Here is a 22,906-nt window from a genome sequence, read left to right as displayed (position 1 = left end):
ATTTTTTTTCATGTGGGTTTAACATGATGCACGATTTAAAAATAAAATAATGAGTAATTTTTAATCAGCAGAAAATATTAAGTAATTTGAGGAGCAGATAAAATAATATAAAAAAATAATTCAAAACCTTTTTTTACATCAATATCTCTTATTTTTTGTTTTGTAATTTTTTCTAGTTACATTTAGACATTTTTTCCGGTACACTTATGATTTTGCAGTTTACAGAAACTTTTAACTAGATTGGATGTATTGAGAGAAGTATATTAAAACAATGTACTAATAATAACATTCCTAAAACAAAAAGAAAATTTATACACCAAATAATACTATAGATGATAAAATATTGTTATAGATAGATTATAGATACAGATAATAAAATAAAACGTGGGAAAGGCATCTTGGAAAAAAAGGAAAAAGCAACAGCGGGAGTCATCGTCTCTAGTGAATTGTGATCTCCGAATCCGAACACAACACACAAACAAAGCTTCAGAGTCTTTACTCTCTCTCTCTCTCTCTCTCTCTCTCTCTCTCTTCGTAAATCGCGTCTTCCACCAATCAGGTACGCACGTGCGTGTTCTCATCAACTCCTTTCTTCCCCGTAGTAATTGTCGGATACTCTAGTTTTTCAGTTATGCTTTTGTTTTGCACTAGCAGCTTGCTTGCTTGCTACCTGATCTGTCAATACTGCGTCGTTTAGGACCAATCCCTCACCCTCCAAGGATGTACGCTACTATTTTGTTCTTCCAGCCTTTTCCCACTTTTAAAATTCTCACTTAACTCGAATGGTTCTGATGTAGACTTTCATTTTGTTTAGGGTTTTTAGGACTTTATAATTCTCATGATTTTGTGGGTTTTTGTATAATTTGCTTTAATCTTCCAGTGTTCCATGTTTCTGGATTAGGATCATGATTTTACTGTTCTCTAGTGGCTTGATTAGGGTGTTATATTACGTAAGCACTTAGATACTGTTACAAATTTGCTATATAGTCCTCACACTTGATACTTGGTAAATGTGAAGTTTCATTCCAGTTTATCTCTTCACCCTACATTTGTGTTTTCCCCTCCATTTGTAGGTCCTGATCTGACTCTTTGCAATTGTTTTCACCCTATATTATGATTTCAACACACTGAGTGTGTTTTTTGCTGCTTCTTAAGAGAGATTTTTTTGTAAAAAAAAAAAAAACTATTATTTTTTAAAAGGATTTTGTTTTGTCCTTTTTCTGACATACTATATGTTATGCAATTCTTTTGTTAATTTGAGATGGGGGTGGGGCATAGCAGGGTGGCAAGCTGAAATATTTCTCTTGCTTTCCACAACCAAGATTTATCCATCATTAATGATTTTTTTGTCTTTACATTAATGTAAATTTAAAATTCCAGATGGCAATGCCGGAGACAATCCCTCCCACTACTCCCAGTGCTCAAGTTGTCGGCAATGCCTTTGTGGAGCAATATTATCACATTCTGCATCAATCCCCAGAATTGGTGCACAGATTTTATCAGGATTCAAGTTTCTTAACCAGATCAGACAGCAATGGTGTGATGACAACTGTGACAACTGTACAAGTAAGTCTATAATCTACCAGGTCACATTTTAGAAATTGAATGTAAGCATTATGAAGAGACAGAATGCAATGAAATCGTTATTAACTCTTTGGAAGTAGATATTCGTAACCATCTTGAAAATAGTTATTTTCAACATATCACATATTATGCATTTTATCTTGGCATTATTTATAAATTATAAATCAGGTCCCTATTTAACTATAGAATGACTGAAATTAATAAAATCGCATCTATCAAACAGAAACCACCAAATGACTCGAATTGTGGTTCAACTGTTATGGATTTGTAGCTTTGGATTTAAGATTATTGAACTGATTACTGTCGGTCCTTATATTAATCAATTTACTTTCTGTCCTAGTATTGTGATTTTTGGGCTAGATTTATCTATACTTCATGATTCTTCCTCAAAATACAATTTAGTCATTATCTACCTTTGCAGTATGGATTCTTTACAATTTGTCTATGCTAGATGATAACTACCATACCAGCCCATCTTATGTTGAGTCTTGTTACCTGTTTCAATCATATTGAAAGAGCAATAACTGAACATCCGTTTATCGATTATATGAACAGTTCTGTCATTTGGCTAAACTTATTATTCTATTAAAATATTTAGCTTAACAATTGCTGAGTGTGTTTTGCCCTCTCCAACAACAACAATCTACAACAACCAAGTCTTTTTCTACCAGGTAAAGTTGGCTACTTGGATCAAACAATGTCGTAAAGTTGTATGGTGAACCATGTCTTAGGCAAACCATTAACCTCTAAATCCTTAATTGTTTTGCTATAATTTCTCCTGGTCTCCCTCTATCTCTAATGATAGAACTACCATCCATCTAATCTACTCTATTAATTGGGGTGTGTACCATACCACTTTTCTTCATATATCCCCAATCCACCTAAGGCAAGATTCATTCTTTTCAGTATACATAGCTAAATACTATTGTGATGTGATAGCATGCTTACTCCCTTGCTAAATACATTTGTCACATAATATGTCTAGTTTGTGTTTGTATAACATTTGTACTCCCTGGGAAGCTGCCTATTAATGGTTTGGTTTCTGAAGAATTTCCTTACTTAACTGTTGGATCAGGAAATCCATGAAAAGATTATTTCCCTGAAATATGAAGATTATACAGCAGAAATAAAAACTGCAGACGCTCAGGAGTCACATAAGGGAGGTGTGATAGTTTTAGTAACTGGATGCTTAACTGGGAAGGATAATGTGAGAAGGAAGTTCTCACAGACATTCTTTCTGGCTCCACAAGAAAAAGGATATTATGTCTTAAATGACGTCTTTAGGTTCATTGAGGAGAATGACACACCTCAGATAAATTCTTCCTCAGTAAGTGTCATCAATGAAAATGCTGAAGCAGTGCATGAGCCAGAATCAGGTTAGCATGAGTTTTCTCCACATATATGTATTCAACAGTTATTTGGTTTACTTAAACCTCAATTCGTAATTGCTTCTTCCATGTTTCTAGAGGATCTGCATGCTCCCAAACATCTCGTGGAAGACAATGCAACTTTGGCAGAGGGTGAGAACCTTAATAATGGTGCTGAAGTTTATCATCCTCAGGATGAGGAAGAAGGATCAGTTATTGATGAAGAGGTTGCTGAACCCCCTACAGATTTAAGTCAGAATGATATTGTTACTGTTGATGATTCAACTTCTGCTGTCCTGGATGATGCACCAAGGAGATCATATGCAGCCATTGTGAGTTTGTCGTTATATATATATATATATATTCTTGCCTTGTGATACTCTTCTGCTCCTTTACATTCATTAAATTAATGATTTTCATTTACATGAAGGTCATGAAAAGTCATGTAGCATCTGGTCATGTCTATGTTCCCAGCCGAGCTGCAAGAATAGCATCTGCTAAATCCAGTGAACAATGGCCTACTACTGCCAAATCAACCCCTGTGCCTGAGGCATTAGCTCCTAGTAGTGATAGTGCACCTGGGAGCAGTGATGTTCATGAAGAAGGTATACATTGGTGCTAATTGACATGATTGACAGCTATGTTCTTTTTCAGACCTGTCAACCATGATCTAGACAGTTTTCCTCCCTGGCTTGTTTCATCTAAAAATGGCTTGTGAACGGTAGAGATCAAAACAAATACATTAAAGAAAAGGAGGAAAAATACTTTATAGAATTTATAATATACTGGTGCATTAAATTCTAGTTTGAAAATCAATTGACTTGTTCTGTACTTTTAACAGCTGAAGGTCACTCCATATACATCCGGAACTTGCCATTTAATGCAACAGTTGAACAACTTGAAGAAGTCTTTAAGAAATTTGGTCCTATTAAGCATGGTGGTATCCAAGTTAGAAGTAGCAAGGTCCGTGGATATTACTGTCTGCATTTTCAAATTATCTAAGCATTTTCTGAGGCAAGCTTATGAGCTATATTATATTTTTGGTTTCTTGCAGCACGGATTCTGTTTTGGATTTGTTGAATTTGAAGAATTGAGTTCCATGCACAGTGCACTTGAGGTACAGAGCAATTTTGAACTGTTGATTTTGTAGTTCTGCGCTGTTGTTTGTTTATTTGGCCATGGAAGAAGTGTCTATTTGTAGATGTCCATAAGATTAAAATTTTTTATATCTTTTAGAATACTTTTAGTTTATTGGTAGTGGTACCGATTAGCATTAGCTTGTAGCAATGTTGCCTGTATTTCCCAAGGTTCAGCTTCTGATTGGAGCAGTTCTGGGGCTGGAATGTTCAGGAAAAGAATATGTTCTGCATCTTTTGCTCATAAAAAATTGTGCCTGCTTCTAAACTGGAAGGTCTTTCTAGAAATCTGATTAAAGCAATATATTAATGCATTTTGGAAAGGGGATTATTTTCTTTGTGTTTAGTATATAGTTGATCTTGTTAGATGTTTATCGGGGATGTGTTTGTGTTGTGATAGTTTTGTGAAAAGCATAAATGGATCTTATGATTGCAAAGCATTTGAGAAGATATATCTGTTTAGATTAAGGTGCCCAATCACACTGTTAATTGTTCATATCACTGATGTTTCTTTGACAAACTGCGATATTTTGTCTTCTCAAACATCAGTATTTGATATGTTATCTATGACAACTCAAGTTTGATTTTGGTTGCAGGTACAAGTACTTGACTCAAACTTAGGAAGTTAAGGCTTGTTTTAGCCTGCAGTGTCTTTTTGTTTCTCATTTTGTTTTGGTTTTTGACTAATCCTGTTTCTTTCAGGACCATAAGTTATTCTTAATTGATATGCTCCACTACTGTCTTTTTCTTATAAAACTTTTATTTTTAAAAAATATTTCCTTCCCATTTGTTTCCTGTTACGTCAAGCATGTGGGGTGCTTGGTATAATGGTAATCTGGAAAATGATTGGGAAACAGTGTTGCGATAAAGTTGCAGTAGCAGCACAAGTGGATGAAATGGCATGCTTTTTAGAATACAATAATTGGTTATGATGTGGCACTGATGTTGACACTAGTACTCAGCAAATAAGTCACTGAGCTGATGTTTTGGTTGAGTGGTTGAGGAGTCAGATGTTGACAAGTTGATTAGGATGGTTATGGCGACATAATGATAGATAATGATGAGTAGTAGTTTAAGAAGTTTACTGGCGTGTTAGGACAGTGGTGAAAGTCATGACTAAAATGCCATTGCAGTTAAAATAAGCATAACATATTGAAGGGGATGAATAGTACGATGGCTAGTCAGTAATGATACTCATTCACAAAATTCAGTTGGAATTAGGAAGCATTTAGTTTGATCGGAAAATGAATATGCTATTGCCTTAGTATGTTGTTGGGAAATAGAATATGTTTGTCTCTGAAGAAAAATATGCTTCCATTTTCTTGAATAGAAACTTATTAATCAAAAATAAGAAAAACAATTAAGCCCTGTATTACTAGATGGGGTTGCCTATATGGATCAATGGACATCATTGGGCTCTACAAATCAAATTTTATATAGGTTTTCCTCTACAGTTTTAATTGGATTATGTTCCATTTAATCCACTTTTCTAACTAAAGCCTCTATTAATAGTCTTCTTCTCATATGATTGTGTGTCCTCTCCACTCCAACTCTCTTTCTGAGACATTCGATCCTAAACTTATCTTCTCTCTGTTGTGTCTCCTTGTGATACTTTTTATCTCTCTTCTTTTTTGGTAAAATGTTGCAGATAATTTGTCATATAATCAGAAAATTATCTACAATGCTGTCATTGCAATACATAACATATAAGTTCACTATTATTGTACTGGCCTCTGGGCCCTATGAATTTTTGGTGATAGGTCCAAATGACTTTAACCTTGTCTAACTGTGGTATAAAACCATGGATTCCATTGGCTTTTCCAATGTAGAAAATAGAAATTCAATAAGGCAGCATGCACCCCTGATAGGGACTGTTGAGGTTTAGAGGAAGTAGCTTTGTACTGTGCTACCGTTTAACTGTGTAGACTACTTGTATAGATGAGCCCAAGTGGGATTTGGGATGCTGTGGATTTGTGCTTTTGCTGTTAGATTACTTGTCTATCTATAGATTTTTTGCTTGTCTTTTTAAAGGATATAGAAACCTACAGGTCTAGCATTAAGTATCTGTTTTGCCATCACTTGCAGTTTGGTAAAGATATTACTTACAAGTTACATGATTCACTTTTCTTAAATAATATAAATAACTAGAGAATTTGTGGGTGTTGAATTCTTATTTGTACCCTGCAGATAGAACAGTTATCGGGTATTTCACTTATTTTGAAGCATCTTCATGATACAAATACTTATCTATATTTATATTAAATTAAATCTGTCCATCTTGCTGATACATGCCATCTGTTCATTGTTTGGCTTCTTGCTTCATGTGTGTTATTGTTTAAAAAATATTTTTTATTAATTATTTGCTGATTGGTATCTGTGTCAATTAGGCAATAATCTCACCTGCAATCACATGATTTCTATTTTCCATTCTCTCGTCATTGCTACATTGTTCCTTTCACCACCACATAAACCATTCAACCTTTTTACTTTTCACACCAGTGCCCATTGCCTTAGTATCATTTCTTACTTTTTAGTCTTCTCATTACAATAGTAGGGATATTTGCATTTCTTTCTGGTTTTGGTCTTTATCCTGACACAGATGCTGATCTAGTATCTTGCTAAAACTAATTTCAGGCTTCACCTATCACTGTTGGTGAGCGACAAGCTGTTGTTGAGGAAAAGAGAACTACCACACGAGGTATACTGATATATTTTCATTTTTACTAAACATGATCCATATTTAATGGGGATTAAACCAAGGTTATCAAGTAGATGTTTATTATGCTCTTTTTCTTGCTATTCTAGTCAGCGGTAGTGGGAGAGGGAGGCACTCAGGAAGAGGTAGTTTCCGAAGCGACAGTTTCAGAGCACGTGGGAAATTTGGTGGTGGACGGGGTTATGGCAGAAATGAATTCAGAAACCAAGGAGAATTCTCAGGGCAACCTAGGAGTTCTCAACGGCCAAATCAAAATGGAGGTGGACGGGGCGGTGGACGTCAAGGTGTGGGGAACCGTAATTCTACACCATCAGCATCAACAGCATGATATTGGCTAATTTAAATAAGAAAAAGACAAACAAAAACAATACACAAGAAGCTGGTGGGTTGATTATTTTTTATAGGAAAAGGAAGCCAAACACCTTTTTCTTTTCCCTTTGTTTAGGCACAAGTTCAGGTTCCTGATTGTCATCAGTGCAATCATTCAATGAAAGATTAGTGGGTTCATTAGTTCTTGTAGAAGTGTTTTGGATGGGTCATGTATTTTTTTTCATTACCAATGCACTTCTCATCCTTCTTCCATTTTGCTAAGTTATCGAGCAAGATGTGTTCCTGCGATTGAGTTGTTACACGAATCTCTGTTGTGGAAGGTTTATATGGAAATTGGTACTATGTGAGTTCATTTTCCTTTTTTCATAAACTTAATGAAAACTGTACCATTTTTACCGATGAGCCTAGGGTGAGTGTAAGAGGACTTTGTGCATGTTCTTTTTATTGGTATTTGACTATTAGTTGACATTTTTTTCATGATATTTTAGCTTTTTCAACAGGAGAAAGCAAGTTGCAATATTCAGTAAATGTTCAAGAGATGTCTTCATATAGAAAAATTAACGTACATTCAAGAGATTAGTCTGTTGATTGCCGGGTGTGGGGAATAAAAACATAATTATGTTATTAAATATAAGAAAATAGATTTTTGCTTTAAATTAAAGTTTACATATACAATGTTTTTCTAAAAGAAAAAAGGAAGGAGGGTAGTGTGGATTCACACTAGACCTGCCAAAATCTGTCCTAGTTGTAATGACGCACTCCAAGTAACAGCAAATAAGCAACGCTAGAAATTAGAATTCTTACATAAGAATTATTGTATGGTACATCGGGAGGAACTGAGTATTATTAAAATTAGTTCCTATAATTGCACAAGCTTTGCTCTTTTTTTATTTTACTGAAACAAGTTTTATTTTTAGTCTCTATACTTAAAAATAATTTATTTTAGTGTTTATACATATCATTTTTTAATTTTTTAATCTCCCTTAATCTTTATCATCTAAACTTATAAAGATTAAAAAAGTTAAAAATAATATCTATAAAAATTATAAGAGGCAATTTTTAAGTATAAGAATTAAAAGATAAACTTAATATAAATATAAAGATGAAATGAGTAATTAAACATTAAAATTATTTTAATTTTTACTGATTCCAAGTTTATTTTAATATCCTAATTACCTAAATACTTATTTTGGTAATTTTAATAATTAAAATAATAATATTTAAATATTTGATCAATTCTTACATTGTTTTTCCTAAGCTGTTTTGAAACAATGTAATCAAGTATATAAAATACTTACATATATTTGCCCAAGAAAGGAAAAAAAAAAAAAAAGTGGTTTGCATTTTGGCTCGCTTGCACGAGTCAACAAAAATAAAAATCATAAAACAAAAGTCGTGAAAATGCAAAACCCAGAACCCTAGCCCTAGCCCTAACCTAATACCAAAATCTCGTTGTGGTGCTTTCGCCTTTTCTCTCACATCAATGGCCGACTCTGTAATTTCGATTCAGTACCTTAAAGATTTCGTCAATTCTCAAATCTACGACGATGAGAAGTGGGCCTTCAATGCGGTAATCTCTCTCTCTCCCTCTTCCTATTCTTCTATTCGATTCGCTACCGCTCCCTTCGTTCCTTTTTCCTTTGATTCTGGCTTATGTTAATGTCATTTATTCAATATAGCCTTGTTTTTTCTGTGAAACAGCGTGAGTGAGATAAAGCAATAGCCCCGATGTATTTGCTATTTTCAAATTTTACAGTTATATGTATGAAAATCATGAGACCCTTTATTAACTTGGGCTATTCTTGTGTTTTCTTTTAATGTGCGAAGGAAAAAAAATTGATTTCTCTTTTGTGATGAGAGTGCCTTTAGCTTGCAAAATGGATGGGTTGCCATAGCCCTCCCATTTTATTCATCGTTGCAACATGATAGATCCGTGGCCGACCCATGATTTTATACTTTGTGGCGTTGAATCCGTTGCCATTGTCAACTGGTGTGAATACTTATATGGAGGAGTTTCAGTTCTTCATCGAACTCGAAGATCTCGTTTGAGTTTAAAGATTCTTGTGGGTTTTATAAGTTGTTGTGTTAATGATTTTGTGACTTTTGGATATTTCTTCCGCTGACTAGCTGTTACCCTTAGCTGTTATGTTGCTTTCAAGGTTTGAAAATGTTAATCCTCTTATTGCATGTGCCTTAGTGACTATGGCATCACCTTTAGTTTCATAGGAATTCAGGCATTCTCTTATGTGAAACATTGTTGGTTGTAATCAGTTTTGCCGAGAAACTCTCAAAGACAGGATGCCTGATTTCTCATTATTGTAGAAATTATAGTATACGCAATTGAACCAATGAAGCATAGAAATTGATTATCCAGGAGTAGTGAATGGCTGCTGTAACCTCTCACTTAGAATAACCATCCTCCAAACTTTTCGAACTTTTTGGTTAATAAGATTATTTATGAGCTTAGTTTAGAGGAATTGCCGCTACTAAGTGTTGGTGGTAGGAACATGAATAAGACTTGTGCAATGGGCTATGGCTATTCAGTGTTGTTTAGGTTTTACTTAATTATAAAGGTATTTCTTCCTGTTAATTCATGTTTATATCTTGGAGCTTGAATTAGTTTAGAATGAATGTTGATTCTCTTCTGTTTTTCTCATATGCAGAAATTGCTGCGTGCTGCTGGATTGTTTGCAGGATCAATATTACTTATGCGAAACTATGGTGACCTTATGGCAATTTGAAAGTAGAACAGCAAATTGTCTGCCATGAGTTACTATTATCTACTTTAACAGTAATGTGATGTTTAGGCTTCTTTTTTTTCGTTCTTTTTATCAGTAATTTGAACATGAAGTGAGTTTTTTGGTTTGAAGCTTTCGGTGAACGATGGCAATGCTTTTCCGATTGGGTTATGTTTAATAGTACATTCACATACTATGGCTACGATGTGTTTGGTATGAAATACAGTAACTACTTTCGATATTCTTGGCTACGATGTCAAATCTCATCTGTACAAAAAAGAAAATCTAATATCTGCTAGATTGTGATTACTATTATTACTGTTGTTGCTGCTGCTGCTACAAATAATAGCTGTTATCTTAGCATGATCCCCTGCTTTGTACAGATGAGTGAAGGTTAAAATTTTATTATTTTAAATTAAATCCAGTCAATAATAAAGGTTTAAAGAATACAACCGTCTTTCTCCTAGTGTGAAAACAATAATCTATATCTAATTATTTGTCTATATTTTTTTCCAATATCATCCTTAACTATGTACGTTTAACTTTAAATTGTTTTAATTTAACATAAAATGATTATAATAAAAGTTGGGATCAAATTTTTTAATTATATAAAAATTACGATTTTTTTTATCACTTAGTTTACCATCCACCGATGCGGGCTAGTTGGTAATATATAACTTGGTTCCTAAAATTGGCAATTTACAAGTACAGTTTTTAAATGTGCAAAACAGATGGTTGACTCGGTCCATTAAGTATGGATATGGAACGTGAAACACGTTAATGTGAATGTGCACAATTTAATGCATACAATTTAATCTTCGAATATGCACAATTCACTACAAATTAGTTCTTCTACCAATGGTTATTGAAACTGTTTGACTTCTTTTTCTTGGTAGTGGTTCTCCTAGTACCAACCATGATGATGGGTGTTAAAGTTCTCCCCTGAAAAAAGATATTGAGGGTATGCTTGGCTGCTTGCTAAGCAAAGGCACTTCATGATCTGAATCTTTTTAGACTCTTACAGCGAGTTTATGTTAAATATCCTTAAGTATAAAATAAATTATATTAAAAAAATACTCATAATATATGTACTTATAATTTTCGGGTAACATTATTCATCACTTCTATAAAATTTATTTTGTACGGTTGTACCAATATAATAAGAAGAAGAAAAAAAAACATGAAACATGTTGTGACTTTTCCACATAGCTTGGTTCGTAGTTTGTACTTCTTGGGTTTAACTTGACCTAGATGCCCTAATATCCTTTGAGAATTACATGGGAACCTGGTACGGGGCTGAGTAATAAGTGTCGCTTAGTAAGGAATGAGAGTAACGGTGACAGTGATTACAGATTTGGTTTCAGCAGCTGCTGATGCTATGAGTCTGTGACAAGATATTAGATACGTGAACCTTTCTTTTCATTGATAATAAACACGAGGAAAATTTGGAATGCATTGTCAACTTGCACACTCTCAACCTATGACTATAAGCAGCCTAACAACCTGAAATGAACTAAGACAACTCTCTTCTGTTTTTCTAGCTTAGCTGTCTTCCTTGTTTTTGTTCCACGTCTGAAATTAGTATGTTTAAGTGGGGATAATTTTAGTGTTATGAGTTAGATAGTTTTTGGATTCTAAATTTAAATTTTAAGATCATGTCAAAGTTTATATTAGTCATTGTTATTAGATTTATTGACTATTTACTATTGAATTATTTATAAATATTCTGTACTGTAAAATAATGTAATAGAAAGATGATGAATAGGAATTTTTTTAATTTTATTAGCAAACTCAATAAATACTTTGTTGTGTTTATTAATTGGTCTGGTGGTGGAGCCCGGTGATACGTGAACATGAAGGAAGCTGATGCGCTACTTACCACTAGACTAGAGCATGTTTGTTGTCATTTTTACTTGATTAAAATATTTATATTGATCTTAATTATTTATCCAGTTTTATTTTAACAAAAATAAAATTTTGACAAAAGCAGATTTGAACCTTAGTCATTGAAGTCTAAAGAAGGAATCTTAACAACCGATATTAATTTTATAAGAGAAAAATAATTTATACATATATATAATATTTAAATATTTTAATCATTTATACTAGATAATGCAAGTCAATTAGTGACTTAACCAATAACCTAGTAACCTAGTGTTTTCATCATGAATAATCGATTTACTTTTTGAAACTGAGTGTAATAAGTCTAAAATATTTATTCAATTATTGATTTTGTGAATGACTAGTCAGGATTGAAATATCGGATTTATCTTTTTAGTGAGATTTTTTAATTATATTTTTCTTACAAAATTTATTTTAGTACTATTTAAGGGTGTGATTTGTTTAGATAATAAAAATAGAAGAAATTTTTTAGAATTAAAGTGTAAAAAAGGTAGGCCTCACAATAAAAGTACAAACTTTTTTCTCGTAATATTGTTTTTTCTCTTTCGCTCCATACACAAATACAACTTAAGAATATTAACTATCTAACTCAATCGATTAAGATTAAGAAAACACAAATGAATTATTGTAAATCCTTTAAACGTTTTGACTCATGTAGATAAAAAAAAAAAAACACAGAGATTTGAGGTAGTTTTAAATTCAAAATTATAAGAAAATTGATCTCCTTGTATCCTTCTTGTGTTTTGCGTCCCTTCGTGACCACCCCACCCTCGTGTTTTTTACTTTTTTCGTTCCCTCAATTCCCACTTGTGAATCAGTGGATGTGACATCGGGTCCCTAAATTAGAGCTTGCGTTTAGATTTTGACTTCCCTATTTTATTTCATTTGCTTTCTCTTTTGTGTTTTACATAGTAGAAATCCTCGTTACTCTATTTCCCTCTGTGTTGCAAGTGGATACGATTTTCAATTTTTCATTCATCCAAATTTTATGTCTAAGACTTGTTTGTCCTTTTTTCTTTCAAAGGGAATACAGGTATTCTTCAAAGGAGTTGTTCTGTTTAATGGCTTCACCTTTCTCTTCTTGGATTTCAATGGAGGAGGTGACAATAAACCGCATAAAACAATACAATGCTGATTAAATTGATTCATTCATTCATACTAGAAAGTGATTATGTTTTTGTTCTTTTTCTTTAGCAGGGATTTTATTCTAAGAAACCATACACATACACTAACTCTGAGCATATAGACCTTACTCTCAAGCTTTCTCCCTGCGGTCAAAATGCAGAAGAAGAAGAAGAAGAAGAAGAAGAAGAAGAAGAAAAGATGGTTGAGAAGGGTCTGGTGAGGTTTGGGGACTTGCAGACAATGAGAAGAGTGAAGACTTGGAAGAGATTATTGATGAAGAAGATGCGAATGGCTGCGGCGAAGGAGGCAGAGAAGTCTCTTCCGGTGTCTCCGGGCGGTGGTGCTCAGACTCTACCTCACTCAATTTATAACAGTCTCAAGACATTTGCAAATCCTTGTGGGGATGCATGGCATGAGGGTAACTTTCTTTTTCTTTTGTTTGTTGACCATGTTGTGAGTACACACTTTTTAACACTCTCTGTGTAATGTTATTTGATGTGTTGTTAAAAAAAAACAAATCAAGCATGTGTACTTGGTGTCCTGTATTTCATAAGTTAAATTGAAAAGGATGCCATAGGCTAATTCGAATTTCTAATAATAAATTGGGAGGAAATAGGAAAACCTCAAGTTGTTGAGTGTAATAACTAAAAGGAGGCAAGCACTGAAGCAAACAAGAGAACTCGAGTCTTCACAAATATTTAACGCGTCCACATGCATGATCAAATTGACTAGAAATCATTAAATGATTCAAGACATGTTATGTGACAATTAATACCAACTTAGTCAAAAACTACCTAATAATTTCTTCAAATTGTCACCTTCTACTGTGATTGCTTCTCTATTTACAATCTAGTAGACCTCCTGTTACCCAGTTTTATAAGAGTAGGGATATGAATAGAGGAGCTGGTTTATCCCACGTGGATGAGAAGGATAATATGGGAATATGCACGCAGTGACAAAGGAAAATAACATAATTGCCGATGTGGCAGAGAGAGTGGAGGTGATTGACATGCATAACAAAATTCTTGCTTGTAAATTAAAAAAATTAGTTACCTGTCTCATTAAAGATTGGTTAGTATAGACACATGATTCGGAGAGGGGACAGAATAAAAGAATTCTGCTTGATTACAAAACAAGGTTAATTTCCTATTGATTTTTATTAAAAGTTTCTCATGCTACACTAACAACTAGCTCATGTATAACTTATCTTATGCTGAAGCAGGAGCAATGCAGGAAATGACACTGTGGCCCTCTGAGACTATGATTGAGAATGAGAGGCCAGCCAAAAAGCTTAAGCATGTGAATTCCTATCAAGAAAGTGATGCAATGCCTAGTGTGATTACTACTGGAGATGGCACCATTACTGGGAAGAGAACAGTTTGTATTGTATGTGTCTGCCATGGCAGCTTCCCCTCCCCAACAGAATTCGTGATGCATGCTGGTGGTAAGGAAGTGGCAGATCCCATGAAACACATCACTGTTTGTTCTGATTCATTTGGTATCAATGGAGATGGGGCTGCTTTTATCACACACCCCTTTTAGAATGTGCAGAAGCAGCTAACACCCCTTTTAGATTGTGTAGAAGCAGCTAAGCATCCCTATAGTTTTGCAAAATTAGTACCTTATCCATGGTTCTAATGACAGTGTAAAGGGAAGTTTTCATCAAAGACAAATATGATTTTAATTTCGTTTTTGCTAACCTTCGCATTAGTGTGCGAAAACAATTATAAAAAAAAGGCTAAAATAGAATTATACAATATTTATAATTATTTTTATATATTTTTTAAATATTTATATACAATTATACATACCTACTGACATATATAAAATTTAAAAGTAATTTAAAATGTATTCAAAAAAATATAGTGATATAAAACATTATAGATTATAAACTCAATACTGATTATTGCTGATTATCTTAAATTAAAACTATGCTTACTACAATTTTTTTATTGGTTAATAATATAATTTTTTTATACAAATAATATATAGAAATTAAACTCGTAAAAAATAATACTTCATTCATATTGGTAAAGTTGGTAAATAGTTAGATCTTTTACATATATTAATAAGAGTTTGATTTCTTAGGGTATGTGTAGAAAAGACCGAGAAAATCTCTCAAAAAAAGTTAGCCTTTAGGAAGCAAATCAATCACCCAGTCCGTCAATCATCTAATACAATATTATTTTAAGTTAATTAGTTATATCAAGTTCAAATTACTTTGAGTATATATATAATTTTTAAAAATTATAATACTTTTATATGATTCAAGTAAGATTGACTCATGAAATATATAAGTGATTTATAAATAAAAAAATCAGATTCGCCCAAAAAAAAAAAACTAATGACATTACACTTGCACATGAGAAAAGAATGGAAATATAGTAGTCTAAATATTAATGTGCACATATATTATACTTAATTGTATTTTTTTTAACTTTTACTTTTTTAAAATTTTAAAAGTTAATATACTATTATATTATAAATCAGAATATATAATTTTTTTCTGTTGAGAATATACTTTGAAGAGTGTGGTTATCACTCTTTCAATTAGAAATTTTAAATATTTTTTCCCTCTCCTTTGAAATGTACATTTACAATAGAATTGGGATATCAAATTCTTTTAGAATCTAGAAATACTTTCTTTTAGTTGCTATTTTAAATTCAACAACCCTTAAAAATTTTCTTTTAATAATTTTTATTCTGTGTACCTCAAATCTTAATTAATTATATTCTAAAACTATTTTTTATTTTAATTTTTTTACTGTTAAATTTGAATTAATCACTTAAAATTAATGACAAAAAATACATTTTTAGTCTTGTATCCTAGTTTTTAATTTCAAAGTTTATTTATTTACTTTAATCTCTTAGGGGAATTTGTTGATGGATTTATGAGAATATGAAAGGCGAGAATATATATTGTCACGTATGTTACAAGTCTTTTTTTAAATCCTAGGTATAATTGGTTCCTATAAATGTTATCATTTCTTTTCTTTTTATTTTATCATCCTTTCTTGCATCTATATTAGCATGAGGAGAAGTGGGAAAGTGATTTCCACCTGAAATGTAAAATTTTATTATCCAATATATATATATATATATATATATATATATATATATATATATATATATATGTTTTTATTTAAATTATTTTAAATTTTAAAACCTATTTCAAGAAATATTCAAATGTAATCAAATATTTAAAAAAAATACCCAAAAAATAATATTCCCATCTTATATTACTAACCACACATTCCCGTGAATGCAAGAATACTCTATGAAACTAAAGCCCCTTAGAGTTGTCTTTGTTAGATTAATTAATTCTTTCATCAATTTTTATCACTAGCCATGCTAATGACAAACTCGCATGAAGTGCCATTTTTTAGTTTTTTTTTATCAAGATAAGAAAATTAGTGTGATTGATTGATGGAAAAAAAATAAACTTGATTTAAATATAACCTTAATATATTAGATAAAATAAAATAAAATAGGAGGATCATACCAAGATTAAAAAATAAGACGTGGAAAAAAATATAGACTAGCCCAAATAAAAAAAACATGGATGGAATAAACAAAATATTGTTAGTGATGATATAGATTGGTGTATGTATTTTAAGTTGTAAGTGTAACTAGTCGATAACTCATACGTAAGGATCGCATTAATATTTTGTTGTTGGTAGTGAAATGTTATCTAATAGGGTGATTACTTTGATAGGATCGAAAATTTAAATTTTGAAATCAATTTGCAAAAGAAAACAAATTTGGTAAAAAGAGCAAAAAAAGCTATAAAAAAAAAAAGGACAGCTATCAAAAATTGAGATGAGGTTAATAAAGTAAATTTGCTTGTACATTACTTTATTATTTAATAATAATAATAATAATTCAAATTTTGAAATCAATTTGCAATTTGTAGACAAATTTTGTAGAATTACCAAAATGTTATAAAAAGGACAGCTATAAAAAAATGGAGATGAGGTTAATAAAGTAAATTTGCCTATGCATTGCTTTATTATTTAATAATAATAATAATTTAAAATTTGAAATCAATTTGTAAAAGAAGACAAATTTTGTAAAAAGACCAAAAAGTTATAAAAAGGACAGGTGTCAAAATTATAAAAATAATAATTAATAACAATGTTATTTATTATTATTATTATTATTATATTTTGTAGATTTAGATTTAGATGTTACGAAAGAATCTTCCAATGCGGAGAACATTCGTAGAGTCCAGCATAAGCATTTCGGCGCCAATCATAAAGCCTCTGTCTGAGTCTGACCAATAATTTTAACATTTTTCATTCGTTCTTAGGATAAAATTAAAATCGTTCACACCAACAGGAAACACTATTTAAGTTGAAACCATATTGGACTTAGAAACGATTAAGTGAGCAACACAACACAACCACACCCATCATTATCTCCTTCTCCATCTCCATGGCTTCCTTACCCAGTAAGGCCTTTTTTACTTTTCAGAATCCCTTCACCTTTTTCTTTTTCCTCCGCATTCTCTTTTTTTCGTTTTTGTCGATCTGAGCGAGAGTCACCGAAAATTTCTGTGTATATGATCTGGAATTGTTGTTGTTTCTTAATTAATCAACGACCCTTTGTCATTTACTTGCATAATGGATCTTGTGCCACGGTAGATTTTTATGTCAGAAATTCATGCTTCAGTTTCACCATTCATTTTAGTCAACATTCAAATTTACCATAATATCCATACCATTTGTCTTCAATTGTATTTTTTCTCCACTTGGGATGTATGCCTTTCATGTTTGTGTGAAAATTATTGTTTTTGCTGCAGTTTTCCTAGCTAGATACTAGTATTTTTTTTTTAACTTGGTGCAATGAATCTGAACTTGAACAGGTTTTGCTCCTTTTGTATTTCTATTGCTTGTAATTGGGAGCAATGCAAGGACTTTGTATCCACTTCCCAGCAAAGGTGGTAATGGGAGTAGGAAGCCCCTACAAACTTTTCGCCCTTATAACATTGCTCATCGCGGTTCAAACGGAGAGCTTCCTGAAGAAACGCGTCCTGCATACTTGGTGAAAGGAATCTTTTTGCAAAACTACATTTTTTTTTCTGATTTGGAAATTGACTAAAATTGTTTTTTCATCAAATGCAATCATGCTACAATTATGCACAAACTATTATTAGGCAAAATGTAGATGACATGATGAATATCATTGTCATCTTTGGCTTATGCTTTCTCAAAAACGAATCTTTCTTGCAGAGAGCTATTGAGGAGGGTGCAGACTTCATTGAAACTGATGTCTTATCTTCCAAAGATGGTGTTCTTATATGTTTCCATGATGTTACCCTTGATGATACTACTGACATTGCAAATCACACAGGGTTTGCTAACCGTAAAAGAACATATGAAGTCCAAGGGATAAACATGACTGGCTTTTTTCCTGGTAGTGTAGCTGAACTTGCTATCCATTGTTCAGCTTCCTTGCAAATTCTCTAATTTTGTTTAAAGTCCTATTTGCCATCTAAACCAATTCGCTTCTTGTTTGAATAATCTAATTTGCCAAAATAAGTTTACTTGTTTGCTATTTGCAGTTGATTTCACATTAAAGGAACTAAAGTCATTGAGGGTGAAGCAGAGGTATAGCTTCAGGGACCAACAATTTAATGGTTAGTCCCTCCTTTGCAGTATTATGTGTAATTTTCTTTCGTTTGTTTCACTTGTTCATTCATTGATTCTGAAATATTCAGTTACCACAGTTCACTACCTGATAGTTCTAAAATCATTATAAATATTTTTTTTAATTCATGATAGATTTTGATAAGAAATTGCATAAATACTGAAAATAAGATGGAACTGAAGGAGGGAATCTCCTCTACAATGAAAAATTAGTTCTCAACACACAAAAACAGAGATACTGGAATAGAAGAAATGAAGAAAATGCAGTAAAGAGAATACAACCAGAGCTCAAACACAGACTATGCCTATGCCCTCCCTGGCCTAAGCCACCAAATCCTCTCCAAAATTCTATTGTCCTCTCCACCATTTTCCACCCTCTCCTTGTTCACTTTTCCTTTCCTCCCCCATCCTTGCAATATTTTTTCCTCTTCAATATCTTGCTGCCAACTGTGCATTCTGTTACATTAGTCCCCTACACACAGAAGAGTGGAACTAATTTTCTTTTTCATTTTTTGGGAAGCTGGCTGCTGATGACTTGCTTTTTCTCTTGTGATTACTACATGAAACTAATATTGCTTTAGCACACATTAAAAGTACCCATTAGTCTAACTTTATACTTGGAATCTATTTCAGGAAAATTTCAAATCATCACTTTTGAAGAGTTCATTACCATAGCACAGGATGCACCCAGAGTTGTTGGAATATATCCAGAGATAAAAAATCCAGTATTTATCAATCAACAAGTGAGTATTTCTTTCTAGAATCCAACAAATGCTTACATGTTAGGAGAGGAGGGATTTGTAGCAACAAAGATAAGTTGTTCCAAAAGGCATAACTGTTGATATATAATTCATCTAACTGAAGAATACAGTAGAATCCATCATTCTTATTGTACATATGTATTTGATGGTTAGTGCTGGACTGCTCGTGATATTGTGCACTCAATGAAATAAATTCCCATCTTTAAATTAATGCTAATGAGTATTACAGGAGGTGAGGTGAGATTATGTTGTTGCAAATTTCTAAGGAGCAAATTGCATTAAGAATTCTTATACCCTGTTAGAATGTTTTATGAAAAATCTTACAATTTCATGCTTGATAATTTGGTCTTAATAGTAATATGTTTTAGTCAAGATCTTTTAGAGGTTTTGTCTCCTTTCTGTTCATTAAGTTGATACAATCAACAGGTTAAATGGTCACATGGCAAAAGATTTGAGGACAAGTTTGTGGAGACACTTCAGAAATATGGGTACAAGGGTTCCTACCTGTCAAAAGATTGGTTGAGACAACCTGTATTTATTCAGTCATTTGCTCCAACTTCACTCGTGTATATATCAAACAAAACGGACTTGCCCAAGATTTTCTTAATTGATGATGTTATTGTTCCAACGCAAGACACTAATCAGGTGTGTAATACATTTTACCCCTGATGTCTAAGCCACTTTAGGATTATTGAACTTTTTGGCACAAAATGTTTTTCATTTTTAATGGAGTTTTTTATACTTGTGAAGTTAATAATTTATATCCTGATGGTACATCTTCTGATCTTCCGACCTTAAAAAGTATTACACTACAAAGAGAAAGCATAAGTAGTCCCAACAGTGCAGCTTTATACTTGTCATGCATGGAGAATAGTGAACATTTTTCTTTCTTGTTGTATAAATGGAGGAATGTAAATGAAGAATGTATTCAGACTTCGCATTCTTTCCAAATACCTTCTCAACTCTCACTCTACTATTTTTCAGCTTTCCACTGTCATTCTTGCCAGCACACTCAATGCTGGTTTCCTTAAAAAAAAATGTTGAAATTGGAAAAATCCCTGCCCTTGGAGATTATCCATTCCTACTTGACTGAACCTCGGCGATCCTTAGATCTTAGCAGCATTTATGTAATTTATGCTTTTTCAAAAGTAATACTGTCTCCATTTTATGTTACAATGCTGTTTCCATTGTCTATTCCAAAGCCTAACAAAATAGTACTGTGATGACAATGTGCAGTCATTTTGGGAGATTACATCTGATGAATACCTAGACTACATAAAGCAATATGTTGTGGGAATTGGACCTTGGAAGGACACAGTGGTACCTGTGGTAGAAAATTATATGACAAATCCTACTAATCTTGTTGCCAGGGCACATGCTCATAACCTGCAGGTGCAGTTCTTGTTTAAAGCTTATTTTCTTCCTTAAGATTTCATGGATTTGATAATTTTTGGAAGATTGAACGAATTTATTCTTGATTTTGTTGTCTTATATGTTTTGTGCGAATCTGTTTGACATTTGCCCTCTTTAATCTATTCCATTGTCTTTCATTAATGGTTTTAGAGTCAAATAAATGACAATAGAATTGCTAATATTGGTGCAGGTGCATCCATATACTTACCGAAATGAGTTCCCATTTTTGCACTTCAACTTCAGTCAAGATCCGTATATGGAGTATGATTACTGGATCAACAAGATAGGCGTTGATGGTCTCTTTACAGACTTCACTGGTAGTCTTCATCGTTATCAGGAATGGACCTCTAACCATAAAGATGATGATGACAAGAATCTATTGCATAAAATTGCTTTGTTAGTCTCCTCTTATGAATGATCATCTTGAGAATACATATGGCAATAAGTGTTTGGATTAATTTATTGTGCTCAAAAAATGCTTATAATAATATTTACCGGAGAGCTTTTGAGTTTTGACCGAGGACATGTTTGAGTAAATTTTTTTAGAAATACTTCTAGGAGAAGAAAATAAGAAGAAAAAAATAAAATGAGTTTTTTCCTAAGCTTAAATGAGTTTTTTATTAGTTAATTAGTAGTTAATTTGTAGATGTCTTCTCATATTTTAGAGAAGTTATATGAGGAAATTTCTATAAATTAATTAATTAATGATTAGCTAATGAAAAACTCACTTGGTGAAAAAATTCATTTTCTTTTTCTCTTCTTATTTTTCTGTGAGAAGTGTTTTTAGAAAAATGCATCCAAACAGAAATATTAAGCAAAATAAAAATCACCAATTATAGTGAATGGACCAAGTGTTGAAACTAAAGGGTAAGTTTAAAACGCAAAAGTAATGCAAGTATAGGAACTAAAACAATAATGCCCCAACTCACGTGGTAAAGCTTGTACTTGGATGGATTTTCACGATAATGCCCCCACCCACATGTCAACATTTAACCTTCGTACTCTGCTGAATCTTGAAAAGTTTTGGTATGGAACATTTATCTACTTATTTTATAAAAAAAAAAAGGTTTTAACTAATATATCACATGAAAACTCAGCAAAGCAAACCAAAATCTTAATAATTATATTTTGTCCAAGATTAGACTGAAATTTAAGCATATGCTGCATACATCAAAAAAAGCATGTTGCTACAGTGGCAATGTCTTAAAAAAGTTTCAACCACTCACAACGCAATTTGTTAACAAGATCTATACTATTTTGGACATGCTTGTGAGCCCGTTACATTCAAGTTGCATGAATTTTGAGGTGTCATTTGTGAGAAGTAACAATTGGTTGCTGCTATATGCACCCAGCACAATTGTTGATACATCCAGCAACTGCTGTTTTGCAACACTAATATGGATTGATTGACGCTCTAACCAACTTAACTAATAAATAAATTATGTTATAAAATAATTAATGTATATTTAATACACATGTAAATTTAGATAATAAATTTTGTGATAATTAATTTTGATCTAATAATTAATTTGTTTATATATATAAATTGTAAATAAAAATTATATGTTTATTAAGATAAATCTACTAATATATTTTTTGACCTTATTATAATTGATTTTGATCTAATAATATATTTTTTTTACATATATAAATTTTAAATAAAAAACAGTTTTCATAAAAATTCATATATGTAAATATATTAATTATTATATCAAAATTAATTGTTACAAAATTTATTATCTAAATTTACATATGCATTAAATATACATTAGAAATTTTAATATTATATATAATGACATTAATTATTTTATTCGATTCCTACTTTAGCCATTAATTTGTAAGCCACGGATGATCCAATTACGGATTGTCCAATCCGTATCAGTTTTACGAAAGGATAAAATGAGAATTCTGCACATTATGCTTGGTGTACCAACTATTTGCATGGCGCGTGTGGCAACACCCGTAACACTTTGTTATTTTTGCTTGAACGGCTGTTTGAGGGGTCTCAAACATTAAAACAAGCACACTAGTATTTGCCATTTTAACTTCAACAGACAGATTGAAACATCACTCGGACACTCAGTAGTCATTAAGAACGATAGAACTTACAAACCACAGTGCCATCAATTTATCCCTACTGATTCACACAAAATCGACTACATTAATGTTAGAAATGTGTGATTGCT

General features: G+C 32.2%; 4 protein-coding genes across 6 annotated transcripts; all 4 read left to right on the top strand.

The window, feature by feature from the left end:
• The first annotated feature begins 382 nt into the window (after positions 1–382).
• On the top strand, positions 383–7,604 carry LOC114393820 (ras GTPase-activating protein-binding protein 2-like). Of its 3 annotated transcripts, XM_028355278.1 has the most exons (10): positions 383–559; positions 655–722; positions 1,381–1,566; positions 2,660–2,960; positions 3,051–3,283; positions 3,382–3,556; positions 3,793–3,914; positions 4,006–4,068; positions 6,722–6,785; positions 6,893–7,604. In XM_028355278.1, the coding sequence occupies exons 3-10, from the start codon at positions 1,381–1,383 to the stop codon at positions 7,129–7,131; spliced, it is 1,383 nt and encodes a 460-aa protein (XP_028211079.1). In that variant the 5' UTR covers positions 383–559; positions 655–722; the 3' UTR covers positions 7,132–7,604. The 3 variants fall into 3 exon arrangements, with proteins under 3 accessions (XP_028211079.1, XP_028211081.1, XP_028211080.1); XM_028355280.1 differs by lacking the exon at positions 655–722; XM_028355279.1 differs by lacking the exon at positions 655–722 and having other exon boundaries at positions 383–567.
• A 912-nt stretch (positions 7,605–8,516) lies between these two features.
• On the top strand, positions 8,517–10,122 carry LOC114392591 (mitochondrial import receptor subunit TOM5 homolog). The gene is made up of 2 exons (XM_028353780.1): positions 8,517–8,703; positions 9,797–10,122. The coding sequence occupies exons 1-2, from the start codon at positions 8,617–8,619 to the stop codon at positions 9,872–9,874; spliced, it is 165 nt and encodes a 54-aa protein (XP_028209581.1). The 5' UTR covers positions 8,517–8,616; the 3' UTR covers positions 9,875–10,122.
• Positions 10,123–12,607: 2,485 nt separating this feature from the next.
• LOC114391941 (ninja-family protein AFP3-like) lies at positions 12,608–14,582 on the top strand. The gene is made up of 3 exons (XM_028352962.1): positions 12,608–12,873; positions 12,971–13,316; positions 14,121–14,582. Exons 1-3 carry the CDS (start codon positions 12,835–12,837, stop codon positions 14,438–14,440), a joined length of 705 nt encoding a protein of 234 aa, XP_028208763.1. The 5' UTR covers positions 12,608–12,834; the 3' UTR covers positions 14,441–14,582.
• A 2,609-nt stretch (positions 14,583–17,191) lies between these two features.
• LOC114392103 (glycerophosphodiester phosphodiesterase GDPD6) lies at positions 17,192–21,236 on the top strand. The gene is made up of 8 exons (XM_028353137.1): positions 17,192–17,348; positions 17,763–17,941; positions 18,130–18,313; positions 18,462–18,536; positions 19,180–19,289; positions 19,734–19,952; positions 20,544–20,699; positions 20,911–21,236. Exons 1-8 carry the CDS (start codon positions 17,333–17,335, stop codon positions 21,136–21,138), a joined length of 1,167 nt encoding a protein of 388 aa, XP_028208938.1. The 5' UTR covers positions 17,192–17,332; the 3' UTR covers positions 21,139–21,236.
• The last annotated feature ends 1,670 nt before the right edge of the window (positions 21,237–22,906 follow it).

The sequence above is a fragment of the Glycine soja genome, chromosome 17 (assembly GCF_004193775.1).
Source record: "Glycine soja cultivar W05 chromosome 17, ASM419377v2, whole genome shotgun sequence".
Taxonomy (NCBI): domain Eukaryota; kingdom Viridiplantae; phylum Streptophyta; class Magnoliopsida; order Fabales; family Fabaceae; genus Glycine; species Glycine soja.
Note: the sequence above shows the minus strand (reverse complement) of the source record. Positions and strands in the feature narration are given on the sequence as shown.

What these genes read in the sequence shown, in the direction of transcription:
- LOC114393820 (XM_028355280.1), top strand. Translation starts at nt 1,381, where the DNA reads ATGGCAATGCCGGAGACAATCCCTCCCACTACTCCCAGTGCTCAAGTT. An exon ending in TCCAAGTTAGAAGTAGCAAG is followed by an intron (nt 3,915 to 4,005) that starts GTCCGTGGATAT and finishes GGTTTCTTGCAG; the next exon opens with CACGGATTCTGTTTTGGATT. An exon ending in CCATGCACAGTGCACTTGAG is followed by an intron (nt 4,069 to 6,721) that starts GTACAGAGCAAT and finishes AACTAATTTCAG; the next exon opens with GCTTCACCTATCACTGTTGG.
- LOC114392591 (XM_028353780.1), top strand. Translation starts at nt 8,617, where the DNA reads ATGGCCGACTCTGTAATTTCGATTCAGTACCTTAAAGATTTCGTCAAT. An exon ending in AGAAGTGGGCCTTCAATGCG is followed by an intron (nt 8,704 to 9,796) that starts GTAATCTCTCTC and finishes TCTCATATGCAG; the next exon opens with AAATTGCTGCGTGCTGCTGG.
- LOC114391941 (XM_028352962.1), top strand. Translation starts at nt 12,835, where the DNA reads ATGGCTTCACCTTTCTCTTCTTGGATTTCAATGGAGGAG. An exon ending in CTTGGATTTCAATGGAGGAG is followed by an intron (nt 12,874 to 12,970) that starts GTGACAATAAAC and finishes TTTCTTTAGCAG; the next exon opens with GGATTTTATTCTAAGAAACC. An exon ending in TGGGGATGCATGGCATGAGG is followed by an intron (nt 13,317 to 14,120) that starts GTAACTTTCTTT and finishes ATGCTGAAGCAG; the next exon opens with GAGCAATGCAGGAAATGACA.
- LOC114392103 (XM_028353137.1), top strand. An exon ending in AAACGCGTCCTGCATACTTG is followed by an intron (nt 17,942 to 18,129) that starts GTGAAAGGAATC and finishes TCTTTCTTGCAG; the next exon opens with AGAGCTATTGAGGAGGGTGC. An exon ending in CACATGCTCATAACCTGCAG is followed by an intron (nt 20,700 to 20,910) that starts GTGCAGTTCTTG and finishes ATATTGGTGCAG; the next exon opens with GTGCATCCATATACTTACCG.